This window comes from Panthera pardus, unplaced genomic scaffold (assembly GCF_024362965.1).
Source record: "Panthera pardus isolate Hobbes unplaced genomic scaffold, ASM2436296v1 HiC_scaffold_9, whole genome shotgun sequence".
Taxonomy (NCBI): Eukaryota; Metazoa; Chordata; class Mammalia; order Carnivora; family Felidae; genus Panthera; species Panthera pardus.
In genome coordinates this window covers 4,438,397-4,452,027 of record NW_026527024.1, presented here as the reverse complement: position 1 = coordinate 4,452,027, position 13,631 = coordinate 4,438,397, and the positions used below count along the sequence as shown (strand labels likewise).

Sequence of the window (13,631 nt, the reverse complement as noted above, 5' to 3'; positions counted from 1 at the left end):
TTCCTCAGTTCCTACACGAACACAAGGTGATGCAGGCTTCTTCAAGATTTTGTTGGTGAGGACAGTTTGTAGGAAGACCATTCCACGAAAAACCTACTCGATGCTTTTTCTTTAAGAAGGAACAGCTCTTGCCAGCACATGAGGTGAATTCATGTGCTTTTTTAGACCTTTGGGAAAAAAAAAATCAACCCTATTTATCCTAGTTCCGTGCTTTTAGCCCATCAGAAAGGTCTATCCATCTGTTTAATCGATAGCAAACCCAAAGAATCTGTTCTGGTTCACTAGGGGTGGGGGAAAAAAAATCTTTAAAGAAAACCAACAGTGCAGCTTGAGTTCCTGAATGTATCTGCTGAAAAAAATCACACGGTATGAACTAAATGTATACTTAAGCCCTTCCTACGCCGGCAGTAAATACAAGGCAGAAACTCGCCTGCTTATTCCAAAACTGACGTCTGACTTTCAAAAATACGTTCCAGCCCAGGAACCCCTCCCCTTTTGGGAAGAAAGAGCTGCTGTATGTTTCTTGGAAGTCCTGACATTACTGGATGAATGGACGGTGCTACTCTGAGCTCCTTTTACCTCCCCCGGGAACGACAGCCAGGGGCACCGGGGAAGGTGGGAAGAGGCATGACCCTCTAGCGAACCTGGAGACCTTCCCCGGGGCAATGCCAGCGTCCCACAGCTCTGTTCCATCACCCTGCGTTAGCCAATGTTAGTCACACCCTTGGTAGGTTAGTGAAAGCCCACTTTACATCGATTTTGCCGATTCTGGAAAGAGGAGGCCTTTTCCCTGCCCTCAATTCTTTATCCCTCAGTATCAATCCGATGTGCATTTGAGCTTTAAGATCATAAAATATTTACTAACTTCCAGCTTTTAATGTTCGTGAAATAAAGAGCCAAATTAATAATTTTTGAGCGTTGGTTAAAAAGAAACTCAAGACTTTCTCCAAAGGGACAGCATTCAAGGCCAAATAAAGAGGTGTGGCCAGGTCCACCTGGCGTCAAAATGCCTGGCTGCCAAGTGTCACTGGCTATTTGAACCGTAGACAAAAACATCACTGTTCACACGAACTATGATTTGTCTCTCTGTTTCCCTCCAAGAGCCGAAAGCAGGTGATCCGGTTTGTGCGGAAGGACACACAGGAAGATGGAAAGCCAGACCACAGAGAGAGACTCAAATACAAGGACAGCCTCACCGGGAGGACGGTGGCAGGTGGCTAGCTGGCTGATGTCACCCTATGGGATGACATCATTTGCTCTACCATCGGGGGCGTCTGAGATTCAGTATTGTCCTTCTTCGGAAAGCCCCCGTGCAACCAAGGGACCACTCCTACCTTAGGGACCCACTAAGCAGAGACCCTAAGCTGGAGATGCAAACACCCTACCAAGTGCTGCACTCAGCCTCCCTCAACGCTGAGGGGTAATCCCACACATCACTAACGGCACACCTACTATGTGCTGGTATGTTCACAGATGCTGTAGTGTAGACATCATCGGGTTTCATCTGCACCCCCAAACACTATAAGGCAGTATGGGCAGCTTCACCTTACGGAGGAGGAAAGGTGGGTGTCAGATGGGCTGAGACCAGCCTAACAGCATACAGATAGGTGGCGGAAGAATCCAAATTCAAATTCTGATCTGTCTGCAACGCAAGGCCTTTTCTACTGAACTAGGGTAATCAAGGCTGGTCCCTCGATTATCCCTCGAACAGAAGGAACTGCCATCCTGTCTGCCATCCTGCCTCTTGGCATCAACAGCTTTACGATGACCGTTCCTACTTCCTAAGAACCTGGAGAAAACAGGTAGAATCGCAGGGCACTCGGAGGAGACCTACAGAAATCCAGTCTAGCCTCATCACATCATAGAGAAGAGACAAAGGTTCATGGAAAGGAAAGGACTTGCCCGAGTTCACGCAACTCCAGAGAGGCAAGGCGGCCACAAGAACCCAAATACCCAGGGCATTGGGTCTACATTGCTGAAACCTACGCTGAGGGTTTGATACTGAGGCAAACCTGGAACAGAGAGATGTGGGATCATAAAATGAAGGCTGCCTCGAACAGTTCAGAAAAAGAATCAAAGGTTAGTGAGGGTTTTAATTTGGTTCTCAGCTTGTGTCATTACTTATGAAATAACCCACTGTATTTTGTTCTTTTTTGGAGATGCATAAATGTAGCTTTGCATATCTAAATGCAGACATGTGTGATGAGCATCAGTATAGACCCCCTGTCCTATCAGAGTACCTGCGGGAATAGGTCTGGAGGTGTGTGTGCTGCTCAGACATCTTTGTGCCCCAAAGAAACACAGAAAGCATCATGAAATATTCACCCACAAAAAAACCACCTGTAAGTGGAAATGATAAAGCAGCAGGATCCTGTTTCTAGTTCTGTATACATCAGCAAAGTTTTTCAGACTGGAAAACTGCACGGCCAACCAACAGCAGATTTAAATACCCCACACCGCACAGGCGCTCTCTTTTGTTCCACTAGACTGTAGACTAATTAAGGCAAGGATCGTGTCTTATGATCTCTGTATCACTGACACCTGCTTAGACCTCAGCAGCAATATGAACAAACTTATATCTGGGGGGTAAGTATTATTTTCACTGATTTTATACCCTTGCAACTGGAGTTCACTGTTCTTGGGACCAAAAATACCTCATTAGGGAATTAAAAATGTAGATGGCCATTGGATGCTTTGTCCACACCAAGGCTATTCAAAGCCCTTACCTTGAAAAGCCACTTTGGGGGGTTAAGTCCTCTGTATCCTTTGTTCTCCCACTTTAACATCATCTCTTGAAATGACCAGCACAGGAAGAGGAACCGCCCTAACCACGATATAAACTATGTAGTGCCTATACTGCGAGAAGTAATCATTAGAATCGTAGTACAGAGAATGTTAGAGCCCGGAAAGGACCTTCAGGTGGTATAATTGTTTTTGATTCTGGCTGCCTGCTAGAATAACCTGGGGAGCTTTTGAAACATTTATTGATATTGTGGGCCCCACCCACTGCGACTTTGACTTGACTGGAGTTTAAACAAAGTTTAAACAAAGCGTTCTGGGAGATTATATTATACTACCTGGATAGAGAATCAAGCTGTTGTGACTTACACACGTCCCCCCCAATTTTATAGGTGAGAAGAAAAGGACAAAGGGAAGTCAAGTGACCACTTTGGGCAAAACCATGCATCTTGCTTATCACTCTACTACATCGCATCGTCTTTCATGAGTTTTGTGATTCCTAAATATTCAAGTTTGGGTTGTGGGAAACTTGGGACCAGCCTTTCTAGTACATAAATTTCTCTTGTCAAATATCTGTTAAATCAAATGGCATCACTCAGCATCCAGTAGCTGGATTGAAATCAGTCATTTGGCTACTGTAGGCATGCAGTCTGAAGAGCAAAGCCATCGAAAGCACTGATTCCAAACTCTGCTGACTTCTGCAGGTGGACCGGTCCTGGGTTTGCATGGAAAAAAACTCTCTTATTTCTACTTGCTACCAGCAAAACAATATAGATACATGGGAGCCACCCGAACCATGGGAAGACTGCTTCTGTTTTAGATGAGCACGAATTCGTGGCTTGGTAATGTTTTATTTCATGCCAGGCTTCAATGTCCAGATTTTGAAACTCTATACCCATCATCTTGACCCTGGCTGTAGACGCGCCATAGATGGGCCCCGGGAAGGAACAGACTCGGAAGTAACCAAGCCCCCAGAATAACTTTGGCCACCTGGATGAGAGACTCAACAGCCACTCCTCTATTAAGAGGCTTTTAAATCCTTACTTGGAAACTGCTTTTGAATCTCTCTGATTTTTACAAGTTTTATTAACAACAGTCTGGAGTGATTAGCATAAAACCACCATAAAAAAGGTAATGAATAATTCAAAGTTGAAACTACAGAGTAATTACATCACCCATTTAAATTCCCCACCCCTAAATAATTAAGGAATCCCTTGGATTATTTAGAATGTGCTTCCTTTTCTGGACTATGCTGTTGGCCAGTGAAATCCTGGGCGTCTCTCTATATCGTCCTGAGGCCTCCTTCCAGCAAACAGGGCCAGCGTCGGTGCTGTGAGTTTGGGGTCTGTGGGCCCCACACATCCGAAAGACCCTCCTCTCTCAGAGGATGTCTTTCCACACACGGCTTACTGAGGGGCCCATCTGGAGCTTTGGGGTGTCGTATGTAACAAATATTTAGATCACTGGGGAGGCTCGTGGCTAGAAGGAAGCTTAGTCTGTGAAAGAGATAACACAAATTACCCTACTGTTCATCCACATATCTACATATGACTCTGATCCATTACCTCTGATGTCACTCAGAACGCTGGAGAGTCTGGAAGCCAGGTCTGAGTATCATTTCAATAAGGCATTCTGGGAGCCCTCTAACAGCTAAAAGCTATGAGGCTCAACACATTTAATCAGACTCCTTCAGACAGATCTAGGCAGATATTTGGTGACTTTGGAGCACAGAGTCATCTGTTTTCCATATGCTCAGATTAAATCTTGGAGCTGGGGGGGAACCACTCACTTTATAGACGGGAAGTGAAGGGAGGGCAGTAGAAGCAGTTGTGCCCAGGACCCAGGATCAAGAGACTAATCCCAGGAACCACACGGTTGGTTGTCAGACCTTCGGCCCAGGGCTGTGCAAGCTGCATATGGTGCTCCTTAGAGTGTCATCATTTAAGCGTTTTAAATACGCTTTTGTTTACTCAGATGAAATATCCATTTATATGCTCCACATATGCTTTAATTTGGGAAGAAATTGTTTTGGTTCTACCCAGTCAAATGTAAAGCTTTGCTTAAGAAGTAATTTCAAAATTACTCACATTCTTTTCAAACTCCCATTATCTGATCATTACAAGTTCAAATAAAGAGAGAGCATGACTCACTAAGTAATTGACAAAGCACATCTATAACCCCAGGCCCTTCTTCAATGACTCAGAGCATCATACAGAAAGAAAAGCAGCTTACCTATAGTCAGAAATGCATTAGGTGTGCTAACTGCCTGTTATTTATTCATCTAATGAAGCAATTTCTAATGAGCAGGGTACTAACACTAGCATACCAAAAAAAAAAAAAAAAAAATTAAGTAACGTTAGCGTAAGATGGAAACTTACCCACAAATTTATACCAGCTCTGCATCATATTTTAAGGAGTCCCTGACAATCAGCTTCAGGGTCATTCGTTCCGTTTTATGTCCTAAACACTCAGGGGTTTTAACTTTGGTACCAGCATACAATATATCGACACACATCTCCCCGAATCTCACGCAACGATTCAGAAAAGAATTCTTTACTTGTTGCTCTGAATCCAGATTCTGACGACTGCAAAGAAGCAATGGTTTCCCTAGATATTTTATCATTCTGCGAGAAGGGGCAAAAGTTGAAAATCCAGAAGCCGTCCACTATCAGGCTGGCTCGGGGCTGATCTTCTCATTACGGAGGATTACGGTAATAGTCTACAAATGTGTATCACACGTTTGAATGGTTTGTGATTACCGCTGCCTCAGTACTTTCTAATGCTGTAATAGTGCACTACAGGGCATGAGATTTTCCTCTCTCTGTCTGGTCACACAGGGCTCCTGACAGACGACACAGTCTGAGAGAAAACGCATACAGACCTTATTTTCAGGGCTCTATCTAGTCGCCATCACATCCAACACTGTTCCCAGAGGCCAAGATCAGAAGATGCTGGATGATAGCTGAGTGACAGTAAATATAATTAACCATCATACTGTGGCTCAAATGCTAAGCTGCCTTTTCGAGAAAAGTCGTGTTCTGAGTAAACACCCAGAGTTGCACTGGCTGCTGATTGCATCTGCTACAGATTACTTAAAATTAAATCCCAAACGTTTGGCAAGACATCAGACATGCACAGTCGAACCTCTCCCCAGGAGTTTTGGAAAATAACGCAACTATCTCACGGCGCCTCTCCCACAGTAAGGTAGGTTTTGTGTTGTTTGGTTTTTAAGAAATTGAATTCTTTTTTTTTCTCCTGTAAGTTGATTTGTGTCCTTTTACTCACCCTCCAAAACTGTTTGAATCTGTTCACGCCGGGCAGCCTGGAAGCGTTCATCCCCGCCGGTGACAGGTCGGAAGTCTACCCTTCGCGGCTTCCAGAACGTCAGTGGGACTCCCACGGGCAGATCTGAAGCAGTGTACTGCCCGCGACGCTGACCAGGGTCCTTGCAATCTGAGACACTCCCTAGCTTTCAGAGCTGCTTTCCAACAACCACAGAGTCCGCCACTCAGCGCAAAGCAACCAATAGCTAGCTGCACATGACATCCTCAGCCTCGGAGGATCAGGCTTACCCCACTGCAAACTGATGTAGGGCAGAGAGGGAAGACTTAGGAATGCCTCCGAAGCAGCCTCCCTGGTGAAAAACGGGGTGTTTTCTAAGCAGCCCTGTTTGCCTCTTCTTCATGTGGGCTACATCGAAGCTCAGGGTCTGCTCTGAGAAAGATAAATGCTAACACTAGTCTCAGCTTAACATGATCAGCTTAACCCTGGGTGTCCCCATTGACCTGAGATGGTCCTTGCTTCTTATTTGGGGTTCCGACCACGGACAGGTGTGTGTCTGGAATACTGGGGGACAGGATTTTCTATACGCGATTCCCGATAAAGGGTAAATGCTGATTGTAGGTTTGGCTGCATCGGCTCGGAGAAACAGAGATTTGGCCATTATCTGCTTAATCTTATGCTAGGAGGGTTCAGGATACCAAGGAGCACACTCATAGTTGCGTCCGGAAATAATCTCAATATGCCTCCCAGAGAAAAGCGATGTGCAGATGGACAGACCCAGACTTTATCACGTTCCCCGCTGTCACGGCGCTGGTGTTTATTGGTTGTTTCTAAACATATTCTTTGAGCACCAACTCTATGCCAGGCACTATGGCCGGTTCTGGGTATAAAAGCGTGAGCCAGGCAGGCATCAACTCTGAAGCGGTGACGTTTATAGTTCAGCGTCATCGTGATTTCATTACCTGTTGCTCTCCCCATGAACAGACCAACTCACCATGGAGACCAAGAGCTTTTCAAGGGCAGAGACTGGGCCACCATCTTTTCAGAGCCTGACGCAGTGCCCAGTGCATCGTGGGGAGCTTTGCCAGTTCTCACCGACGAGGCTGATGGGGGTCACTCAGGTGTCCCACCATCAACCTGCAAGAGCGATTGCTCTGAGATGACGCTACCTTGACAGAGGTTGAGCAGGAAGGGTTGGACACTCCTAGATAATTCCCACCCAGACACCATTTACAAGAGGAGCCTTAGGTAAATAATTACTTCAACTCACCAGCACACCTCCTGTTTGTCGTCATACTTGGTTAGGACTGTGTTGGAACCCGGAGAATGACTGAGGGTCAAACAGAAGCAGTGAATGGACACTGACCTTTTCGGGATTCTCTTGTCTTAGGATTTGTAGTATTATGAAAGTAACGAAAGGTGGTTTATGGGCAGAGGTAAAATGAATGAACCGAGGAGCTTGAGGAAATCAGCTTAACTCAACTGAAAGGAGCAAGGAAGAAGGGAGGAACGGAAGACAAGAGTGGGAAGGGCCAGGAGGGCTTCGAGGTCGGGGATTCAAGTAGGCAGATGGCAAAACACTGACCCAAGCAGGAAGAGTCTGTACTCGGGAAGTGAATTCAGTAACTGATACATTAGCGTCTTAGCCAGCCACCTCTCTACTCCCAAAGAGCAGCCACCAGGAACACCAGCATCGCTGCATTAAAGGAACGTGTTCTACAGCACAGGAGAGCAAAGGAAGACGTGGGGAGAGATGAGCACAGGGAACCCGTGTGAGGACCAGGCTGCAAGGACACGCGAGGGCCCCGCATCCCTCACTCCAAGCTTTCATCTTGGTCCCTAAGCGGCTGGATGTGGGTCTCCTCTTCACGGGACAGCGGAACCGTGTTGATACTTACGGAAATACGCCGAATCACAGTGCATCGGGAGACACGGTGTGAAACCTCTCTGCAATCACAGAACATCAGGGATGCCTCGTTTCTACAAATAGGCTAATGACTTGCCTTTCCAGTGAAAATCATGATTATCCACCACTGTTGAAAGCAATGCTTGTTGCTAAATATTACTGGCTTACTACCTCTGGGCCCATGTTATATGGCCATTTCTGGTCCCTTGTGGCTGGAAGGAGCCATGTGACATTCTGCTCAATGAGTTCTGGAAGGAAGCAACTTTTACTTCATCATCAGCACCTCCAACTGCCGTGGCAAATGCTCCAGGCTCTCTCTCTCCCACTCTGGCAGGGTGACAGGGTGAGGGAGTGCAGACCAGACCCCCCCCTGGAGACCAGTGATGGACTGGTGGCATCAGTGAGAAATAACCCTTTCTTTTAGCCTCTTACTGGCGCATAACCTAGTCGGATCCTGGCTGTTACAACTTGTAAATTTATTTTCTTAGTTTGTCTTCTCCCGACAAAATCAATACTTAGCCCCAAATGCATTTTTGAAGGTTCTGATGTGTGATGGTACTTTGCAATTTTTTCAGCGAGAAGATCCACTCGTCTGTGCTCCTGAACTCACCCAGGATCACACTTCAACAGCCCAGATCAACAGCTGTGTCGCTGAGCATAGAGGTCATAAGAGACACATGTGTTCGCTACATCAAAACAAAAAGTTGCTGCACAGCAAAGGAAATAATCAACAAAACCGAAAGGCAACCTACTGAATGGGAGAAGATATTTGCAAGGACAGAGCCAATAAAGAGTTAGTATCCAAAAAATACAAAGAAATGATACAACTCAACACCCGAGAAACAAATAATCCAACTAAAAATGGGGAGAAGACACGAACAGACATATCTCTGCAGAAGACATCCAGAGGGCCAACAGACACATAAAAAGATGTTCAACATCACTCATCATTAGGGAAATGCAAATCAAAAAGACAATGAGATACCACCTCACACCTGTCAGAATGGCTAAAATCAAAAACCTAAGTAACTACAAGTGTTGGCAGGGATGTGCTCTTGCACTGGTGGTGGGAATGCAAACTGATGTAGCCACGATGGAAAACGTATGGAGGTTCCCGCAAAAAAAAAAAAAAAAAAAAAAAAAAAAAAAAATAGAACCACCCTATGATCCAGGAGTCGCACTACTAGATATTTACCCAAAAAAACAAAACAAAAACTCAACACACAAAACCAAAAAAAAAAAAAACCCCTAATTCAAAGGGATATATGCACCCCTGTGTTTATAGTAGCATTGTTTACAAGAGTCAAACTACAGAAGCAGCCCATGAGTCCATCGACTGATGAATGGATAAAGATGTGATACATATATACACAAAGGAATATTATTCAGCCATTAAAAAAGGCTGAAATCAAGGCTAGAGCCATCTAGACCATTCCTATTCGAGATGGCGATGCCTCACTTGAAACCAGCATCAGGAAGTGCCTGGCACCAGTGCAGACCAGTGCGGAAAACTACCGTAGGGCCTCACGCATCGTGCCACATCACCGTGTCCGGACAGGAGCGTTCCCTTCCCATCTGAAGACAGCACATTATTTTACCTGCATAGAAAGCCGAGACAAAGAAATGGTCCTAATCTCATGAGCTTAAAGGTTTCCTGGAATTCAGTCTCTCAGAAGCAGCTCTCAAGGGGGGTGTTCCTGCATCTGGGGATCGAAATGCATCAGATCTGTATGTAGCCTATTGATCCTGTCGGTACGGAAGCGGAGCAAGCTGATGCCCTTCTGTCTTTTCAACTTGCCACTTAAGGGAAGTTGCAAGTGAGACGACACGGACAGCTACAGGGATTGGTATTGTGGAAAAAATATTCCAAGCTAAGAGATCCGTGCTGGCAGGGCTCCTAGTGTTTCCCCTTTAGAGTCTTGTAAGTAAGAGGACCAAGAAAAGTTGATTAATATTTAATTGATGGCAGATAAAAATAATGTGATCTTGAATTTATGTAATTTTGGAAAGGTAGGCATGATGAATTCGTCACCCTGGAAACAGACCATGAGAACCTCAGCACCAGAAAACTTTTAATCACTGAAAAATATGGGTAAGAAAATGTAGGTTTCTGACACTTCATTATACAATGTTTTTTAAAAAATTAGATTCTGCCATGCTGACCATATTTCTTCCAGGTCATTTGTAGTTTTGTCTTCCAGGCCACTTCTAAAATATTAGGATAGCCAGGGACTTCACTATCTGAGGTCAAAGAGAGGGCTGTTGAAGTTTTTGAAGAATTGACATTAACTCAAATATTCTGTGAACACGTCATATTTGTAGATGTACCTTGCATTTCCTTATGTATCTACATAAAAAGGTTTTCTCAATGTTTTAAGTCAGAATCCTCCTGGGAGATCCCGAATCTTTATAACATTACTGGCAAACCGAAACTTGTAAAGTCATTTTTAGCTTAAATTTTATCAAAAATAACATGGGTTTATTGATTTTTAAATAAACGGAAGTCTATCTTCACTTAATGACACAGGGAGTTGACACAGGAAACGAACAACCATGAATGTAAATTTTATATCTCGAGAAGATGGAAGTAACAGAAAATCAAGCCACCTTCCCAGAGCAAGTTAGCGACTCCTCACGTGACTAAAAGTAAGCCTTGCAGTGAAACTAAAGTTTTGATTTAAGGGAAAGGAAGGGACACCATTATGGGTGCTGGCCTGGTGGTGGTGAGTGGGGAAGTCATGATGAACCAAAGCTTTACAGCCTCCTCTGGGTTATAGATCATTACAGCTCATCTATCGTCTGACTTTCCGGGACAACACGTATGAAATAACAATCGCTTACATGTACAAGGGCTGGAGTTTAGGTGGTTAAGAATTTACCTCCAGAATATCAATACGCACAGGATGGCTTCTAACGTAAATCACCATTTCAGGACTCACACTTTCTGATCTGACTCCCATGGCCACTTACATACTCTGTAGTCTCCATTCACTCGAGCTTTACATAAGGACACTGTACCACCATCTTGCACCCCCATTTCGTCCACTCATTGTTCTGTATGTAACCTAAAAATTCAGGTGTGCAAAAAGAGCACCTTTCCTTGTTTTCTTTATAGCAACTAGAATTTGCATTCAATGTTCTGTCTGGCAGAATAAAAGGCAGCTCAATCTCGCTTGCCACTGGAGGCCAGGACCGTCCCAAGGTCCCGTGGGTTTCAGAGGTGCCAAAGCACAGAGGAGGGGCCTTCTGATCTTTTGTCATGGGTTACAGGAGTCTCTTTCATTCTGCATCATTCCTTCAGGTGTGGTTAGTCCTGATGCTTCCGTGCTGGCTTAACACACAGAACTCTTTGGTGGGACTGGAGTGGGGGCGGTCAAAAAGGCCAGGACCCAGCCTCCACAGGGCATCATCTGCCCTTCCCCTTGGGGTCTCGTCTCTGGCCTTGGGTTCCATCTTGAAGCAGCACACAGATCGCTACTCCCAGAGGGCCATGTTAACTAACTTCCCTTCTCCTCCTGGTCTGCGGCGACTTCTCTTGCTGCTTTCTAAGGTTCTCCGACCTCTTCCTCCCAATTTGGGACCTCTGCCACACTGAAAGGGGCAGTCACAGAATGGAAAGGAATAATCTATGAGCAGGGACCTTTTTAAATTGTGAAATTCTAGATAAATACTAGCCGTACATTTCAGGGACAAGCCATAGTTGGTGACTTTCTTCAAACCTACAGAGATCTGTGTCTAACATTCTGTATTCAGTAGAGCTTTTTTTCCCCGCCTACTACTCACTCTACTGCAGAACACGAAATGGAGACTTCACTTACAGTTAAGTGTTTTCCAGAGTGTTCCTTTTTGCAAGCGTCTATGACTTAGTAAAACTAGGATACGTTCTGCCAGCGATGGGTAGAGAAAGGCCATTTATTGTACTTCCCTGCCTTCCTGTGGCTATTGGCTTTGTGGTCAGGGACTGAAGACATAAGCCAAAGAAAAATAATAATAATAACGATGGTCAGCACGAAAGCACTTTCTAAGAGGCACGGTGATCTGTGAGGCCGGGGGTATTTCAGTGTTTGCTCAACAAAGACTTCTTAGCTTCCTGATCAAATGGCACATGCTAACCTCCCTGTAGTGATTGCAGGATGTTGTCTATATAAAGGTTTTATCTTCAAATTAGCAATGACCTTTTGTTCTTCAAAGCTCATTGAACAGAAATGTGCAAATTCCACCTTCAGGAGGGATTAAGTATCATCAAGACTTAAAATTTACTCTCAGGATCCGGGCCCGAGTTGAGTCTACCCCTCGGTGCTCTTCAAAGGCCTGGGGTTTGTAGAAGCGGTGGGACTGCATGGGGACAGGCACCCTGGTTTCCTGGAGAGGCCCTGGGCCAACAGTCAGGGTCTCAGTCCTTCCGCCTCAGCTCCGCCAATTGATAATATGTGTGCCCAGCCTTACCTCTGAGCCTCATTTGCTCTGCTACCAAGTGGCAAAGATAGTATTTTATGTATTGTTATACCAAGCCCTATGAGTACTATGCATAGTACTCGAGGACCACTGTTATCACAACCATTGCCTGGCCTCTCAGAGAAAGTTGGGTAAGGGGAGGGCTTTTCACTTCGAAACCGATCTGAAGTGTTGGTACGAGAGACGATTCTTGTCAAAAGTGTATCAGCAAACAGATGTATGTACCTTTTCACAGGAAAATCGTAGCATAATGTGTTCCAGTGAGTCCAAACCATGCTTGCTTGAGTGCAGGGTCCTTGGCAAGGGGCCTTGGGCCCATCTATAGGCAGTCTGCAGCTCTGGTCCCATGTTACCTTTCCTAGGCTTAGTCTCACCCTTCCTACCACACTTTACTGCTACTTCCTTTTCTGCAAACCTACGCAGGCATCGCTGCTTTTCTTACTGTCTTCCGCCACAACCTGTATTGAAGGTAGCGTATCACCTGAGTTTTCAGTATATAACCTCCTTTATCATGGCTCATCGTTAAAGCGAAATTTGAAAAGAGTTCTGTACTTGGGTAGCATTCTTGTTCTGTATCAGCTGATAGCTTAATCCCACAGGGAAGACATCCATTTCTTTTTTTTTTTTTAAGGTTTTTTTTTTTTAATTTATTTTGAGAGGGGTGGGGAGAGAGAGAATCTCAAGCAGTCTCCATGCTGTCACTGCAGAGTCTGATGCAGGGCTCGAACTCATGACCGCAAAATCATGACCTGAGCCAAAGTCAAGAGTCAGATGCTTAACTGACTGAGCCACCCAGGTGCCCCAGAAGACATCCATTTCTAAACATCGACAGGGAGCAAGTGTTCTGTATGTAGTGTGTATATGTCTCTGGAAAATGCTCAAAGAAGTTTTCTTCTCCACTGAACACAGGAGGTGACTTCCATTAGCATATTTAGCAGATCCCCAAATGGAAGGGTATGGAGAACCTCTACTGCAGCTGTCAAAGCCCCACACACAGCCTACCTGCAACGCTCCTCACAAGGCAGCCCTGTTAACAGGCAGGCCAGGTGAGCAGACATTAGACAAGGCCTAGTTAACTGCAGAGGACAAGGCTGGCCTGGGAACAGAACCAGATGTAAGCAGTATTTTTCAAATATGGGACTGTTTTACATGGTGACTGTGCACACACGCACACACGCACACACACACACACACACACACACACACACACACACACACACAAAGCAGGCTCACCTTTACCACTTTGCAG

The 13,631-nt window shown here is 45.1% G+C and overlaps 1 protein-coding gene across 4 annotated transcripts in view; it reads right to left on the bottom strand.

Moving 5' to 3' along the window:
• Positions 1 to 13,631, bottom strand: part of DPP6 (dipeptidyl peptidase like 6) — a 939,040-nt gene that overhangs the window by 586,446 nt on the left and 338,963 nt on the right. The window contains exon 1 of one of the 4 annotated variants that reach the window (XM_053898708.1): positions 6,025 to 6,148. The exons of the other annotated variants lie outside the window; for them this stretch is intronic. Coding sequence (XP_053754683.1) covers positions 6,025 to 6,075 — 51 coding nt within the window. The 5' untranslated portion in view covers positions 6,076 to 6,148. Of the gene's footprint in view, positions 1 to 6,024; positions 6,149 to 13,631 lie in introns of those variants that run through there. 4 annotated transcript variants of the gene reach the window in all.